The following is an 18,309-nucleotide window of genomic DNA, read 5'->3' as shown; positions in this document are numbered from 1 at the left end:
TTCATGGAAAGGTGAAGGAGGGAGCAAGTTGCAAGGGGCTCAAAGGGTGGTCCCATCAATTTTGCTAGGACTGAGTTCAAAAGATCCCAAGGAGGGATGGGTTCTCATACGTGTGGGTGTAATCCGACCAAGCCCTTTAAGAATCAGGTGAGGATGAGTTTAGAGAAAGGGGATCTGTTATCCACCAAGACATGGAAGGCTGAAATAGATGCTAGACGTACCCTTATAAAACTAATTGCAATACTCTGTTTTAAATCTAGAAGATAGTCAAGGACGAGGTTCAGGGGCCCTGCTCTGGAAATACACCTTTCCTATGAGACCAAATGGAGAAGTGCTGCCACTTAGCGAGGTAAAAGCTCCTAGCTGAGGGTTTTCTGCTATTCTGAAGCACTTTCTGAACATCCTTTGAGCAGGACATTTCAAAAGTCGTCAGCCATAAAGCATCCCATGCTGTCAGATGGAGAAGGTGCCCGTGGTCCTGGGAAATGATGTCTGGATCAAACAGGAGAGACAGAGGAGGCTTGACTGACAAGGATAGTAGGATTGAGTACCTGTGTTGAGGAGCTATGCTTGTGCTATGAGGATGAGGTGAGCATGGTCTTGTTTCACTTTGAATATGACCCTGGGAAGTAAAGGAATCAGAAGGAAAGCATACACAAGGGATTCCTTCCAGGACAGGAGAAAAGCATCTGCCAGTGAGCCTGGGCTGAGCCTCCCCAGGATCAGAATGGATGGCATTTTCTGTTGGTTCTTATTGCAAACAGGTCCACTTGGTGGGTCTCCCAGAGTTGGAAGATGAACCTGGCCATGTCTGAACATAGTGATCACTCAAGATGATCGGAGAAGGATCTGCTCAGCTGATTCGCTAACATGTTCTGTTTCCCTGGAAGGTAGGCAGCTCTGAGATAAATTGAGGTGAGACAGAAGTCCATAGGCAATTTGCCTCCTGGCATTGTTGGTCTGACCATGTTCCTCCTTGTCTGTTTATGTAAAGCATGGGCACCAAATTGTCTGTCAGAATTAATAATTTTTTCCCCACTATGTGGGAGAGGAAAGCCAAGCAAGCTAGACATACCACTCTTAACTCCCTAACATTTATATGAGTCTCTAGATCTTGAGATGACCAAAGACCTTGAGTTTGCAGGACCCCATATGAGCTCCTCAGCCCACTGAAGACACATCTGTGACCAAACTGAGGTTTGATAGCAGGGGGCGAAAGGGAATCCTCAGGCAAACTTTCAGAGGGTCCATTTATCACTCCAGGCATGACAGAACTAACGTAGAGACTTGAACCACTAGTCATTCCTGCAGCTTTCTCAGATGTAGTCTGGTGTGTTAAACTACACAGGTACATGCTACCATGTGGCCCAGAAAACTGAGGCAGCTATGTACTGTTACGAGAGGGTATGTTCTCAGTTGCAATACTTGATCTTGTAAAGTTTAGAACCTGGCTTGTGATAGAAAGGCCTTAGCCCTTGTGGAGTCTAAGACTGCCCCGATGAACTCTATTGTCTATACTGAGTTAAGGGCTGATTTGTCTCAATTTAGTAGGAACCCCAGTGCAAAGAATGTGGACAGGACAATGGATATAGTGGGCAGGACTTGAGCCTTGGATCAACCTTTGATCAACCAGTCATCCAGGTACAGGAACATACAGGGACACCAGATTTTCATAGATGAGCTACCACAACTGCCATGCACTTCATGAACACCCAAGGAACAGCTGACAGCTCCAATGTAAGCACCGTGAACTGATAATTGCAACCATTCGCCACGAATCTGAGAAGCTTCTGATGGTCATGATATATTGCAACATGGAAGCAAGCGTCCTTTAAGTCAAGGGCAGAGTACCAGTCCCCCTGTTCCAGGGAAGGAATAACTGAAGCTAGGGTAATCATGCAGAATTTTATTTTCTTCAGGAATTTGTTCAACTCTCCTAGATCTAAAATAGGCCTGAGACCCCCATTTGTCCTGGGGGATGTAGTAGTAGCAGGAATAGATGCCCTTCTTCCTGAGGTACAACGAGACTTCCTCTATGGCCTCTGCCTGAGGAAGAGATTAGACTTCCTATTGAAGGGCAATTTTGAGAGTGGTCTCTGAAGAGGGATTGGGAAGGGGCCATGCTTAAGCACTGAAACTAACTATAACAAACTACTCATTTACAACAGTATCTATATGCAGAAAAGAGTGAGGGAAGCACTTGTTACTTCAAGTCTGGATCACACCGACAACCGTCACTGGAGGTACGAAGAAACTGAGCATGTCAGGGAAGATTGCGCTCTCTTATACCAGCATGCATTGACACTTGGCAACAGAGGTCACTTGAGCCACCCTGCTGGGTACCGCTGAGGGAAAAAAAAAAAATCTCTGACATCTGTGCATGGGGCATGTGCACAACCATAGTGGAATGTGGAATCACTCGAAGAACAGTAAAAGCTTGCTTGTCCTACACAACTACATGTTAAGCCAGAAACCTTGGGCACACATTCAAGCCATCTACACATTTTATTCTTACTAGACAAATGCTCCTGAGACCGATCTCCTTCTCATGAGCATTACAAAATTAGGGAGCCGCTGTTTTTCAGAATTCTGACTCTTGCTCTGACTGCTTGCTCCAGAAGTCAGTCTCCTAACCACCTCTGAGCAATGTAGAGCAACTATATCAGTGCTGCTATTGGATAAAGCAGAAATGGGGAAAAATAATATTGGCTAACTCTGAGGTCTACTACTGAGAGATCTTTGCAACTAAATATAACTTCATTTTTCGGATCACTGAAACAATTGAAAAGTTGACAACGCGGATTGTAAAGGGGTGTTTGTCAAAAACTAGGATAATGGGTCAAATTCTATGCTATTGCCTCAGTCCATTTTCTTCAGTTGCAAAGGTATAACTGAGAGCAAGTTGGACTCACTGTGTACAAAGCTATGGCTGGTCTGCACTCTGGAAAATGTTATCTTCAAATAATTTCCAGTATCCATATCAGACCTGTGAGACACTTGGAAAGACTTCCACACTTACCGGATATCACAATTGCTGCTCAGAGAAGGACATTTCCATTCACCTGGTTTACTTCTGTACAGCAGTGGGAGAGGTCCATCATTTGCATACTCCATTATCCAAGTCATTAATGAAAATATCAGATAGTACTGGACCTAGGATGGACTCTGACAGGACCTCACTAGTTATGTTCTCCCAGCTTGACAGTGAACCATTGATAACAACTCTTTGTGTATGGTCTCTCAACCAGGTATGCACCCACCTGATAGTAATTTCATCTAGATCACATTTCCCTAGTTTGCTTATTAGAAAGTACTCTTAACACCATTGTACAAATGGGGAACTTAGGCACAGAGAAACTGAGTGGTTTGCCCAAGATCAACACAGTGACAGATCAGAAAATAAACTGAGGTCTCCTGAATCACAAGCTAGTATCCTTAACCACTGGACCTTCCTTCCTCTCTAATTGACCTACCAGTTCCTGTGGCTATTAGTCCTCTAGTAGACTTCAACACAGATGAATAGATACAAAGAGAGACAATTTGAAAGGTTCTAATGGAGGATTCTGTTTCATTAAGATCATTTAATTTTATGAAAACCATTGGGCTGTAGCCCATGAAAGCTTATGCTCTAATAAATTTCATAGAATCATAGAATATCAGGGTTGGAAGGGACCCCAGAAGGTCATCTAGTCCAACCCCCTGCTCGAAGCAGGACCAATTCCCAGTTAAATCATCCCAGCCAGGGCTTTGTCAAGCCTGACCTTAAAAACCTCTAAGGAAGGAGATTCTACCACCTCCCTAGGTAACGCATTCCAGTGTTTCACCACCCTCTTAGTGAAAAAGTTTTTCCTAATATCCAATCTAAACCTCCCCCATTGCAACTTGACTAATTTGTTAGTCTCTATGGTGCCACAAGTATTCCTGTTCATTTTAAGGGAATAACTATCAATTTTCTTGTAACCTGATTGGCTGATAAAGATTATCTTTGGTATAATAAATAATGAGAGATTTTTTAAAATTACTGTTAGTTGACCTAGAGATGGGTCCAAACCAGAAACCTTAAACCAAATTATTTTTATTCATAAAGCATTGACAATGTGTTTAGTGCTGTACAAAGATACATAATGAGGAATGTCCTTCCATTTAGTTCACAGTCTGATATATAAAATCAGAGAAGACTGAATAAACTGCAAAGGAGATGTGACAGAGTTATTTTTCGTTTGTTTGAATCCCTAAAAGACAAGAAAAAAATTCCAGACCTTCCTTCCTTTGGGCTGCCAACCTATTATAAACATATGAAAAGTTCTGGAGGTACAGGGTGCAAAATCCAGACCCTAAACTTGATCTGAATTTCACAGTGGACCAAACCAGAACCCCACTTAAGAATACCTCATATTGTGGGAGTGGTTTTGAAATTTGGACTCAAGATCAGATCAGAATTTCACAATCAAAACCCATCTGCACTCTTAGTGCAAGTTAATTAATAATAAAGTTGCTCAGAAATGTAAATTACCATAGTAAAGTGGTTCATGTATCACCCCTTAGGACTGGAATCTTGCATTGTCATGGTAATAACACAAAACACTGTGGATTTTTAACAGAAATTACCATTTTCTAGAAACCCATAACAACATGTTGTACATTAACTCATGAACTTCTAAAAGAACATCACTGAATTTTCTATGTTTAAAACCACTATTGCTTCTTTAGGAATTGCATCAACAATAATGGCTTCTCCAGAATTAAAAATAACTTCAATGGTAAGGTAATTTGACTACTTGGAGGGTGTTTTCTTACTAACAAGGAGTTGAGCATAGTCTGGAGGTGGCATAGGTTAGTTGTTAGAACAGAGGGGCTGGGAACTAGGAGACTTGGCTTCTGGTTTCCTTTCTCTTTGGGTACGTCTACACTGCAGCTGGGAGTGAGCCTTCAAGCCTGTGTACACAGACTCTCACTAGCAGGGCTCAAGCTAGCATGCTAAAAATAGCAGTGTGGCCGTTGCTGCACTGGCAGAGGCATGGGCTAGCCACCCAAGCTTGGACCCACCCAACACCCTGGGGGTCCATCCTTGTGTGGTTAGTCTATGCCTCTGCCAGTACAGCAACATCCACGCTGCTATTTTTAGCGTGGTAGCTTGATCCCTGCTAGTATGAGTCTGTTTACACAGACTGGAAGTTTCGCTCCCAGCTGCAGTGTAGACATACCCTAAGGCAGAGGCGGGCAAACTTTTTGGTCTGAGAGCCACATGGGGTTTCCAAAATTGTATGGAGGACCCGTTAGGGGAGGCTGTGCCTCCCCAAACAGCCAGGCGTGGCCCGGCCCCCGCCCCCTATCCGATGCCCCCGGAATCCCCGCCCCTGCCTGCCCCAACAACCCCTCCTCTCCTTCCTGACTTCCTCCCCGGGACCCCTGCCCAATCCAACCACCCCTTCTCCCTGACCGCACCCGGAAACCCTGCCCCTGACTGCCCCCCGCAGCCCCATCCGACCCCCTCCTTCCTAACTGCCCCGCCCCCCCCCCGGGGACCCCTGCCCCCATTCAACCCCCCTATTTCCCACCCTCTGACCGCCCCGACCCCTATCCACACCCCCGCCCCTAAACTCCCCTGCCCTCTATTCAACCCCCATGCTGCCTGGAGCACCGGTGGCTGGCGGCGCTACAGCCGCGCTGCCCAGCTGGAGCCATCCACGCACAATGCAGCACAGAGCATCAGGTCAGGCCAGGCTCACCTTACTGCCAGCACAATGCTCAGGGCAGCGAGGTGAGGCTGTGGGGGAGGGGAGAACAGCAGGGGACGGGACGGGGGCGAGCCTCCCAGGCCAGGAGCTCAGGGGATGGGCAGGAGGGTCCCGCAGGCTGGATGTGGCCCGCGGGCCATAGTTTGTACACCTCTGCCCTAAGGGTTTGTCTGGACTAGGACAAACGTCCAAAGTTAAGTCAGGCTAGCTAACACATTACCTTATCCTGACCTATACTTGAATGTTTTCCTAATGTAGATTCAAGTTAACAACTTTTATGTCTGCTTAGCAGGTTGAGGTTGAGTGGGGAACTTAGGGTGGACTGTGATTAACAAAATCAAGATAAAAGGTGTTAACCTGCATCTACAAAAGGTCAAGGATAGGTCAGGGTTAGGTAATGTATATGACTTCAATCATATTTCCCAGTCTAGACAAACTCTCATTGCATGACCTTGGATGAGTCACTTAAACATCTTTGTGCCTAAATTTCCCCAACAGAAAAATTGACTCAAGAGTATCCATCATACTATATAAACAGGAAATATTAAGGTTACAATTACATTCAGAAAATATATTCTCTGGTTATCAAAGAGCTAAATTTCTAATCTATATACAGAGATATTTTCAGTTAGTAAATCAGTTCTACAAATCAAAATCTGATGGACTAATCTAGTTGTACATTTGAGAGTCTCAAAAAGGTTTTGGGAACCGAAAACTTCAGAAGTTAAACACTTACCAAAATGAATAAAGTCTATATGTTGCCTAACTGTAACTAACTAGATTTGACGTTGCAGCCAGACTGATAAACTGAACCTCAGTGGCTAATTCATTAGGAGATTCAGCCTCTGCTTAGTCGCGATCCGTGAAACAACCCTTTGAGTTTGTGGTCTGCATTTTGTTTTGAGACTGAGAATTGCAAATAGAGAGGAGACATGGCAGAATATTAAGAGGAAACACAAACCTTGAAACTGACACATTTGATTTTAAAGCAATAGTAAAATGCATGTGCTTTGTTTTTAAGTTTATAATCCAGTAATTGTCACTTTTTTCTGTTCAAGGATGAAGAGATGGTTTTTACAGGAAGCTTGAAATCTCTTCTTCCCCTTACAGTCAGAAGACTAATTAGATTCAACAAACTCAATATAAGTAATACTTCTGGAATGGCTGAGGGTAAGTGAACACAAGAGCTGTAGGTGGACACATAAATCCCATTCCTAGATAATAATAAATGGCCAGGATTTTTCAAAAGCACATAAGTGAAACAGATGCAAAAGACAGGATGTTTGTATCTATTTCACTTGGGTTCTTTTGAAAATTCTGGGTCTCTAAAGGTAGGCTCCCAAATCCATATTAACTCACTTAAAGGGCTTCATTTTTAAAACTGCAGAGCACCCAGAAGCTCCCTATAATGTCAGTGGAATTGGCCCTTTTAAAGCACCAAGTGTATATTAATTACTGATCTGGACTTTATTCTGTTTGCACATTATAAATGTGATCAAGTCAAGATCACTTGAACCTAAGCTATCATTAATTTTTAGGTCTGTGGTCAGTTCCTCTTTATGTCAAGATGAGGTCTAATATAGAATTTCCCCATGTTGGGTAGAAAATGTTTAGAGTTAGGAAATTGTCATCTATAATATTTAGACATTCCAAGGATGTTTTATTATGGGCAGCATGAGACCTCTGGCATCTGTCATTCAATCTCAATTTCCCTATGATCATGTAGCTTTTCCCCTCCACACATTCTAGATAAGTGCATAAGGAGCTGGTCATCCTGTTCCCTTGTATGATTTTGTGGCCTTTAGCAAACATCGGCTGTTTACATCATTGTAAGGGCCAAGCTATTTCTGCCCAGTCCTAGTCTAGGTGGATTAGACCAGGGGTTCTCAAACTGGGGGTCAGGACCCCTCAGAGGGTCACGAGGTTATTACAAGGGGGGATCGCGAGCTGTCAGCCTCCACCCCAAACCCTGCTTTGCATCCAGCATTTATAATGGTGTTAAATATATAAAAGGTGTTTTCAATTTATAAGGGGGGGGGGGTCGCACTCAGAGGCTTGCTGTGTGAAAGGAGTCACCAATACAAAAGTTTGAGAACTACTGGATTAGATAATGTATAATGGAGTCTTATAACATTTCTTCCTACTTTTCTACTGCTGGTATTAGGACTCACTTTACGAGAGTGGTTGCTACATCTGCAACATGTGCTAGCCATGTTCCCCTTATTAAAATATTGCAAAGCTTCCACTTGGGATACAATTCACATTTTCACTGAACATCGTGTGTGAAATTTGACAGCCAGACCTATTGCTCCATTTAGCAGAGCAGTTCTTCAGTCCTTGTTAATTGGCACTCTGTATCCCTCCATCCATTCTTAAAATAACTGCTTGCCAAACTGTCCCAAGAATGGACATATGCAGAAGACACTCAAAGAAGAAATGAAGGTTACTTACGTGTAACCAAAGTTCTTCAAGACGGACTCTGCATGTTCACACTCCCTGCTCACCTTCCCCTCTTCTGTGTAGTCCTAATTAAGTAATACTGTTATACTCTGTACTAGCAGTGGAAGGAACTGAGGGGTCAGCTGGTGCCATGCCCCCCTTTTGTAGCCTCCAAATGTGCTTGAACACTGATAAGTTATAGGAGGGACATGTGAGTACTCTAATAGGCATTACTACTAGCAAGTTCCACTGTTCATGCTACACCAGTTGTCCCCTCCCAAGGGTATTAATATGCAGAGTCCTCCTTGAAGAATTCTAGTAACCTTCATTTCCTGAATTTATAGTAGATTTCTAAGCTATGGATGCATGATGTCAGATGGTTTGATTGGTGTTTTTAACCTCATGTGTTCATCTTCATCTCTGCTCAATAAAAGCATAAATGTATGTTTTCTGCAATATCTTCAGCAAAGCAGGACATGTCAGTGGACTTCAGAGGGGGAAAAATGTTTAAATTTGGTATTAAATTTAATATATTTATTTACATTTAGTATTAAATATGGTTAGTAATAAATGCATTTCTGTAGTTAGTATGTACATTTAGAAATAAAATTTATTTCTGTCCTGTAAACTCCCTAGAGATTGGATTTGGGGGGGAGCATTCAGTACATAAATTTGTGCATACCTCAATTCTCACCTTTGCTTTGCAATTTTCCTTTAAGAGCAGGGTGGGTAGCCTTGTCTCTTGGTTTCCCGTCTTTTGTCAGTTTAGGTCAGGCCTAGGATGTTAAGTTAATATTGATATTTTTTCCTTTATGTAAAGAACAGTTACTTCTATCATGTCTCAGATATTTCAGTTGCAGTTTGTATAAGGATCCGTGGACCGGAACCCAGGTCTGCAGAGCCTGGGGCAGCTGAAGTTCACAGAGTGCCACTAGGACTGCATGCAGTGCCATGTCCAGGAACCACTGTGGAGAATAGGCACCGCAGGAAATACCACCTAGAGGACCCAGAGTGACAGTAACCTGCAGTGCTCTAATGGGCCAAGTGCACTATTTATTCTTCTTCAAGTGCTTGAACATGTCCATTCCCACATAGGTGTGTGCATGCCACAAGCACAATTGCTAGAAATTTTCCCCCAGCGGTATCCATCGGGTTGGCTCTAGCGCCCTCTGGTGCCGTGTGCACATGGCACCTGTATAAAGGGCCCTTCCGACCCCGTTCCCCTTCAGTTCCTTCTTACTAGAGTGACCAGATGTCCCTATTTTATAGGGATAGTCCTGATATTTGGAGTATTTTCTTCTATAGGCGCCTATTACCCCCCACCCCCGTCCTGATTTTTTCACACTTGCTGTCTGGTCACCCTACTTCCCACCACCACTGATGGTTGGCGGGAATCCTTCATTACTTAGGCAGTTCTCTCCTAGTGGTTTTTTCATACCAGTTTTAGTGTAAGTAGTTGTTATGGTTAGTAGTTAGAGTAGTTTTTAGTAGTTTTAGGTTTTAAATAGCTCCGATGCTTCCACACTTAACTTGCAGGGTTGTCTGTCTTCCCGGTGTTAGGGCGATGCCTTGGTTGCCAGGTTTCAAGTCCTGCGCTGCCTACAATAAAACTATGCCTTTGAGTGACCCCCAACTCGAGCTGTCTCAAGTGCCTGGGGGAAGCTCATAGGAAAGACTGCTGCCAAATCTGCAGGGACTTCAGACTCTGGACTAGGAAGGACGGAGAGGCTCAACTGAAGGTCCTCCTCATGGAGGCAGCCTTAAGACCGGCTTCGGAGCCACGCTCGGACTCAGCACCAAGCACCTCAGCTTCTGTGCCGAGCGCCCATCCATCAACCTGGGACTCTCGGCACTGATCGCCCTCCTGTAGAAACACCACAAGCACCAAGAGAAGACCAGGTCTCTGGTGCTGAAATCAAAGGGAGACAGGAAGACAGCGAGATCCGCACTGGACCGTTCGTCTCCCCCAGCACCAAAACATCAGGTGTCGACAACTCCAGTGCTACAGCAAACTCGTTGGACACCTACAAAGGAGCAACCTCAGAGTAGACAATGCACCAGCCAGTTTGCGATGCCGTCAACTCCTAAGGCATTCGCAATGGCTAGAGACCTTCTCACCCTGCCACTACCAGGATCCCCGAAGGGTCAAGACCAGAGAACCCAGAACTGGCTAGCGGATTGCGTCAGCAGGTTCTTCTCCTCTCACCACGAGCTTGAGTCATTCTCATAAACCCAGCATGACCCAGACAGCACTTGTTCACCACTCTCCACAGCATGTCCGTGGAGGTGCCAATTCAGCTTCCACTGCACCCAGACTTGATCTTCCAGATGGCCAGCTGCTACATCCAAATCTTGTCTCTCCATCTGACAGCCTGGAAGCTCCATGGTTGAACCCGGAGAAGCAGGCATGCTCTGAGCAGGTCCGTGAGGTCCTACTGAGCAGTAGGAAGCCCTGCATCTGAACCACCTACCTTGCAAAATGGAAGCGATTCTCCATCTGGTGATCCCAATGACAGATCCCACCTTTACGGTCATCTATACAGCTTATCTTGGAGTACCTGCTGCTCCTGAAACAACAAGGCCTAGCCCTCTTGTCAGTTAAGGTCCACTTAACGGCCATTTCTGCCTTCCATCCCAAGGTGGACATCTGATCAGTCTTCTCCCACGAGATGGTTGTCCGATTTCTCAAAGGCTTGGAAAGGGTATACCCTCAAGTCAGAGATCACCTGTACTGATGGCACAGTTAGTCCCAGATTTTTGAACGGTATTTAGGCATTGCTGTGTTCAGCATTGCAACGCCTGACTGATCTAGGAGCGAGTTGATTGTTAATGGGATTTAAGCTCTTAAGTGCCTAAGTCACTTTTTAAAACTGAGATTTAGACTTAGTAATGGGGCAACACAGGGTTAATGAGCTAATATGAGCTCAGGGTGGCTGTTCCCCCTTGCACCTGTGAGCGATGTCAGGATTGGAGGAAGTAGCTTAAGAGGGAAAAGCACATCTCAGTTGATAGATCAGGAAGGAAAGCAGAGATTCAGTCCTCAGCTCCTGGAGAAACGGCTGACTGAAGGCAGGAACTCCCCAGATGACCACGAACTGATGGACCCTCCATGAAAGAAGGGAGGGTTAGATGTTGACTCATCTTGAGATGGAACCATTCCCTTCTATTACTTGTAAACTCAGTTTAGGGCCACAGCATGACAAGTGCCCTCTGAAGAAAGAGAGCCTTAATCCAATTTTGGGAGATTCATTTGTGTTAATTCCCCTTGTTTCTGTTTGTTGACTATCCTGGAAGGTGGGGAGAGACTTTAAAATGACCTGGCCAGAGGGCCACATCATGGGAAGAGGCAGACCACCACAGAAGGTATCTGTTGGGGAAAGAAGTGCTATACCATGCCTGGCTGGCCACACTGAGTTGCTAGTGGTGAGTCAATCCCTTCACAGGCTCCTAAATCAGTTAGGTGTTGCAGCACTGAGTACAGCTAAGTACAGTTTCTGCAGCTCCCATTGCCCGGGAACGGCAAACTGCGGCCACTGGGAGCTGCAGGGGGCCTTGCCTGCAGATGGTCAACATAAACAAACTGTCTCGCGGCCTGCCAGTGGATTACCCTGATGGTCCGCATGCCAAAAGTTGCCAATCCCTGGATACAGCACCACGTAAATACCCTTTAAAAATGTGGGCTTTAGGGACTATTAATCTGTGTATTTTATACTGTAGACCAGACCTGCCCCTTTGATTGCATCCCTGTTGTGGTCAATGAGTATTACATATGGAAAAAATAAAAGATTTTAGTAGTTGCTGCTTAAAGATGAATATCTGCTTTTTTCATTTTTTCTCATTTTGAAAAATCTCAAAGATGCTAGAGGTCTGTTACAGAATAGTAGCTTGCAAAAATGACATGCTTTAAATTAAAGCTGGTTCTGAGGTGATTGCAGACCTGTCTGAATCTGTAATAATTCTATTATTTTCCCTCCTATAATTTAGAAATAGCTGAAATGACTTGAATCTAACCTAACAGACAAAATTTCACTCCTGGGAGAAAACCCTTGTGTGCTAAATTGCAACCCAAGTACATTTCCAAGGCCAAGTTTCAAATGCCTGTGAAAAATGGGCTGTGTAATGAAAGATCTTTACTTACTAGACTGGTTTTGAGTTGCAGTTTTGCATTAACACAAGAAAAATAAAGTGCTGTATGGACAAAGTATTGTACTCTTTTTATTTCCATGCCAATATTTACATCAAATAAGATAATCCGTTCTATAACATATCAATTTGCCAGACTATTTAATCGAAGTCATTGTAGGGTTCTGGTTTCCCCATAAGATAGCTTATTAGAGAAAAGCCACCCTCTCAAACTGGTGAATGCCAAGTACTTACACTATTAAAATGATTGCAGTAACATTGACTGTGAAGAGCATATCTAGGAGTGATTTTATAAACAGTCTTTCCAAAAACATTGAAATTTTATTTAACTATAGTAGTCTGTATTATATTTTAAAATTCTCTTTTTCAAGGGAGAAGAATCTCTTCTCTAGGTAAAATCCATACAGAAATATTACTGTCACATATATTAACAATTGAATTAGTAGCTGATAATTGTTCCCTTTAATGCTTTGTTTTGTTTCTGAAGTTTTCGGTTCCCAAAACCTTTTTGAGACTCTCAAATGTACAACTAGATTAGTCCATCAGATTTTGATTTGTAGAACTGATTTACTAACTGAAAATATCTCTGTATATAGATTAGAAATTTAGCTCTTTGATAACCAGAGAATATATTTTCTGAATGTAATTGTAACCTTAATATTTCCTGTTTATATAGTATGATGGATACTCTTGAGTCAATTTTTCTGTTGGGGAAATTTAGGCACAAAGATGTTTAAGTGACTCATCCAAGGTCATGCAATGAGAGTTTGTCTAGACTGGGAAATATGATTGAAGTCATATACATTACCTAACCCTGACCTATCCTTGACCTTTTGTAGATGCAGGTTAACACCTTTTATCTTGATTTTGTTAATCACAGTCCACCCTAAGTTCCCCACTCAACCTCAACCTGCTAAGCAGACATAAAAGTTGTTAACTTGAATCTACATTAGGAAAACATTCAAGTATAGGTCAGGATAAGGTAATGTGTTAGCTAGCCTGACTTAACTTTGGACGTTTGTCCTAGTCCAGACAAACCCTTAGGGCAGAGGTGTACAAACTATGGCCCGCGGGCCACATCCAGCCTGCGGGACCCTCCTGCCCATCCCCTGAGCTCCTGGCCTGGGAGGCTCGCCCCCGTCCCGTCCCCTGCTGTTCTCCCCTCCCCCACAGCCTCACCTCGCTGCCCTGAGCATTGTGCTGGCAGTAAGGTGAGCCTGGCCTGACCTGATGCTCTGTGCTGCATTGTGCGTGGATGGCTCCAGCTGGGCAGCGCGGCTGTAGCGCCGCCAGCCACCGGTGCTCCAGGCAGCATGGGGGTTGAATAGAGGGCAGGGGAGTTTAGGGGCGGGGGTGTGGATAGGGGTCGGGGCGGTCAGAGGGTGGGAAATAGGGGGGTTGAATGGGGGCAGGGGTCCCCGGGGGGGGGGGCGGGGCAGTTAGGAAGGAGGGGGTCGGATGGGGCTGCGGGGGGCAGTCAGGGGCAGGGTTTCCGGGTGCGGTCAGGGAGAAGGGGTGGTTGGATTGGGCAGGGGTCCCGGGGAGGAAGTCAGGAAGGAGAGGAGGGGTTGTTGGGGCAGGCAGGGGCGGGGATTCCGGGGGCATCGGATAGGGGGCTGGGGCCGGGCCACGCCTGGCTGTTTGGGGAGGCACAGCCTCCCCTAACGGGTCCTCCATACAATTTTGGAAACCCCATGTGGCTCTCAGACCAAAAAGTTTGCCCGCCTCTGCCTTAGGGTATGTCTACACTGCAGCTGGGAGCGAAACTTCCAGTCTGTGTAAACAGACTCATACTAGCAGGGATCAAGCTACCACGCTAAAAATAGCAGCGTGGATGTTGCTGTACTGGCAGAGGCATAGACTAACCACACAAGGATGGACCCCCAGGGTGTTGGGTGGGTCCAAGCTTGGGTGGCTAGCCCATGCCTCTGCCAGTGCAGCAACGGCCACACTGCTATTTTTAGCATGCTAGCTTGAGCCCTGCTAGTGAGAGTCTGTGTACACAGGCTTGAAGGCTCACTCCCAGCTGCAGTGTAGACGTACCCAAAGAGAAAGGAAACCAGAAGCCAAGTCTCCTAGTTCCCAGCCCCTCTGTTCTAACAACTAACCTATGCCACCTCCAGACTATGCTCAACTCCTTGTTAGTAAGAAAACACCCTCCAAGTAGTCAAATTACCTTACCATTGAAGTTATTTTTAATTCTGGAGAAGCCATTATTGTTGATGCAATTCCTAAAGAAGCAATAGTGGTTTTAAACATAGAAAATTCAGTGATGTTCTTTTAGAAGTTCATGAGTTAATGTACAACATGTTGTTATGGGTTTCTAGAAAATGGTAATTTCTGTTAAAAATCCACAGTGTTTTGTGTTATTACCATGACAATGCAAGATTCCAGTCCTAAGGGGTGATACATGAACCACTTTACTATGGTAATTTACATTTCTGAGCAACTTTATTATTAATTAACTTGCACTAAGAGTGCAGATGGGTTTTGATTGTGAAATTCTGATCTGATCTTGAGTCCAAATTTCAAAACCACTCCCACAATATGAGGTATTCTTAAGTGGGGTTCTGGTTTGGTCCACTGTGAAATTCAGATCAAGTTTAGGGTCTGGATTTTGCACCCTGTACCTCCAGAACTTTTCATATGTTTATAATAGGTTGGCAGCCCAAAGGAAGGAAGGTCTGGAATTTTTTTCTTGTCTTTTAGGGATTCAAACAAACGAAAAATAACTCTGTCACATCTCCTTTGCAGTTTATTCGGTCTTCTCTGATTTTATATATCAGACTGTGAACTAAATGGAAGGACATTCCTCATTATGTATCTTTGTACAGCACTAAACACATTGTCAATGCTTTATGAATAAAAATAATTTGGTTTAAGGTTTCTGGTTTGGACCCATCTCTAGGTCAACTAACAGTAATTTTAAAAAATCTCTCATTATTTATTATACCAAAGATAATCTTTATCAGCCAATCAGGTTACAAGAAAATTGATAGTTATTCCCTTAAAATGAACAGGAATACTTGTGGCACCATAGAGACTAACAAATTAGTCAAGTTGCAATGGGGGAGGTTTAGATTGGATATTAGGAAAAACTTTTTCACTAAGAGGGTGGTGAAACACTGGAATGCGTTACCTAGGGAGGTGGTAGAATCTCCTTCCTTAGAGGTTTTTAAGGTCAGGCTTGACAAAGCCCTGGCTGGGATGATTTAACTGGGAATTGGTCCTGCTTCGAGCAGGGGGTTGGACTAGATGACCTTCTGGGGTCCCTTCCAACCCTGATATTCTATGATTCTATGAAATTTATTAGAGCATAAGCTTTCATGGGCTACAGCCCAATGGTTTTCATAAAATTAAATGATCTTAATGAAACAGAATCCTCCATTAGAACCTTTCAAATTGTCTCTCTTTGTATCTATTCATCTGTGTTGAAGTCTACTAGAGGACTAATAGCCACAGGAACTGGTAGGTCAATTAGAGAGGAAGGAAGGTCCAGTGGTTAAGGATACTAGCTTGTGATTCAGGAGACCTCAGTTTATTTTCTGATCTGTCACTGTGTTGATCTTGGGCAAACCACTCAGTTTCTCTGTGCCTAAGTTCCCCATTTGTACAATGGTGTTAAGAGTACTTTCTAATAAGCAAACTAGGGAAATGTGATCTAGATGAAATTACTATCAGGTGGGTGCATACCTGGTTGAGAGACCATACACAAAGAGTTGTTATCAATGGTTCACTGTCAAGCTGGGAGAACATAACTAGTGAGGTCCTGTCAGAGTCCATCCTAGGTCCAGTACTATCTGATATTTTCATTAATGACTTGGATAATGGAGTAGAGAATATGCTTATAAAATTTGTGGATGATACCAAACTTGGAGCTGTTACAAACATTTCAAGGACAGGATTAAAATTCAATATGATCTTGAAAAATTGGGAAATTGGTCTAAAATCAATAAGAAGAAATTCAATAAATGAAATTCACAACAACTATAAAATGGGGATTACTGGCTTGGCTATAGTACTGTTGAAAAGGATCTGGGGGTTATAGTGGGGATGACGGTTGAATTTGAATCAGCAACATGATGCAATTGCAAAAAAGACTAATACCGTTCCGGGGTGTATTAACAGGAATGCTGTATGTAAGATATAGGAAGTAATTATCCCACTGTACTCAGCGCTGCTAAAGTCTCAGTTGAAGTACCATGTCTAGTTCTGGGTGCCACACTTTAAGAAAAATGTAGACAAATTGGAAAGAAGCCAGAGGAGAGCAACAAGAAGACAAAAGATTTAGAAAACTTGACCTGAGAGGAAAGGTTAAAAAAGAAATTGGGCATGATTAGTCTTGAGTAAAAAAGAATGAGGGAGGAACCTGATAACAGTCTTTAAATATGTTAAGGGGTGTTTTAAGGAGGATGGTGATCAATTGTTGTGATAAGCATCCGTAATATTACATCCTAAATTACACTCAACATTGTGAAGGGAAGCAATACAGTAGGAACAGAGAGTCAGTGGACAAGTCAACAAACTTACATGGTTACTCAGTAAACACTTGTGCACAGCTTTTTTTAAAATATTAAATAAATGACAAACTAAATCTGTTATAGATTTATTTCTGGTCAGTGCGGTTGGGACATTTAGTGCAGAAATGAATTTTGGCTCATTTCTTTATTCTTGCCTACCTCCTATTCTCCCTTTCTCTACTCTACTACAAGGCTGATACATAACTGCAGCAACTAGCCTTGTGTTCTCCAGAACTAGTATCTCATGCTGTGCTAGCATACTTTGCAAAAGTTAGGGCAACAGAGGCGAGAGGACAAACTAGTACATGGGTATGCAAATTTCCCATTCATATTATGAACCTAGTCTCTATGTATGGCCTACAGAGTTAGTTCCTGAGGTGTTGCTGAGTTTGGGTCCCTGTGGAAGAAGTGCATTATTCCATCCACCATGAAGGCAGATTTTAAAATTGATAAGTAAGCCGTGAAAGGCATTTGTCTTATGGAAGGTAATATTCAGCGAGAGCTATAGCATCCTATGATGGGCTATCCAAACCCCACACTAGACAAGAAGGAGTTAAGATGCAGCTCTAGGCTCAGGCAGCTTTGCCCCACCACACAGGCAAGGCATGCACAGGTTGGAGGAGGAGCAGTTTAAAAGGGGAGCAGAGCTGCTCACTTGCTGGCAGATCAGTAAAGAGAACACAACTTCAGCTCCTGAGGCAAGGGCTGACTGAAAGTAAGTGTTTTCCAGATGACCCCTGCCTGAACACCCCTCCCTGAGGGGAGAAAGTGTGGGTCACCCAGATTCTGATGCACTGAGGAGGAATCATTCTCCTCTATTTCTTATTAACTCAGTTTATTTGTGTTAATTACCCTTGCTTTTTGTTCATGGACTACCCTGGAAGAGGAAAGACTTTAAAGTAACCTGGCTGGAGGTTCAAGTCATAGGATGAGGCAGGTGACTGCAGAGACATAGCAGCTGTCAGTAGGAGACACTCAGTAGGGAGAGAAGTGCTATGCTTTGCCTGGTCACAAGAAGGTGCCGGGGTGTGTCCACTCCTTTACATGTCCTTACTAAAGTCTTTAATCAAAGCTCACGAAAGTCAATGGAAAGATTCCCATTGACTGCAAAGGGCTTTGGATCAGGCCTTAAACTTTACTGAGCAATGGAAGTGTAAGACAGTAGAAAGAACCGCTAGCTCCTCAGAAGCAGAAATAAAACCAATTCTTGAACAGCAGAGTCACTTGCTTCAAAACAGATTTTCATCTAACTTTCAGCCATATTTCACTATACACATCTGCTTTGTGACGAAAACCATTAAATAAAGGCCACAGTAATTAGTCTATGACTTATTTTTATTCTCTGGTTATTAATATAAACTATTTAGCAAACCAAAACTTTAAATGAGATTCAATAAGATAGCCTACTTAGAAGATACCTTCCATTACCATCATTACATCTTTATTAGCGCTATATGTTAACTGATCTT

At 43.6% G+C, this 18,309-nt stretch overlaps 1 protein-coding gene and 1 long non-coding RNA gene across 3 annotated transcripts in view; one reads left to right on the top strand and one right to left on the bottom strand.

Moving 5' to 3' along the window:
- DGLUCY (D-glutamate cyclase) overlaps nt 1-16,211 on the bottom strand; it is a 73,363-nt gene extending 57,152 nt beyond the window's left edge. The window contains exons 1-2 of the mRNA XM_043549098.1: nt 16,206-16,211; nt 3,020-3,108 (exon numbers count right to left, since the gene is read on the bottom strand). Coding sequence (XP_043405033.1) covers nt 3,020-3,108; nt 16,206-16,211 — 95 coding nt within the window. The remainder of the gene's footprint in view (nt 1-3,019; nt 3,109-16,205) is intronic.
- Nucleotides 3,911-13,094, top strand: LOC122466280. Of its 2 annotated transcripts, XR_006291674.1 has the most exons (3): nt 3,947-4,760; nt 6,797-6,908; nt 9,738-13,094. It is a non-coding gene; the product is annotated as an uncharacterized LOC122466280 (long non-coding RNA). The 2 variants fall into 2 exon arrangements; XR_006291675.1 differs by lacking the exon at nt 9,738-13,094 and having other exon boundaries at nt 3,911-4,760; nt 6,797-6,909.
- Nucleotides 16,212-18,309: the final 2,098 nt, after the last annotated feature.

This window comes from Chelonia mydas, chromosome 6 (assembly GCF_015237465.2).
Source record: "Chelonia mydas isolate rCheMyd1 chromosome 6, rCheMyd1.pri.v2, whole genome shotgun sequence".
NCBI classification, from domain to species: Eukaryota; Metazoa; Chordata; order Testudines; family Cheloniidae; genus Chelonia; species Chelonia mydas.
This window is presented reverse-complemented; position numbering and strand designations above follow the sequence as displayed.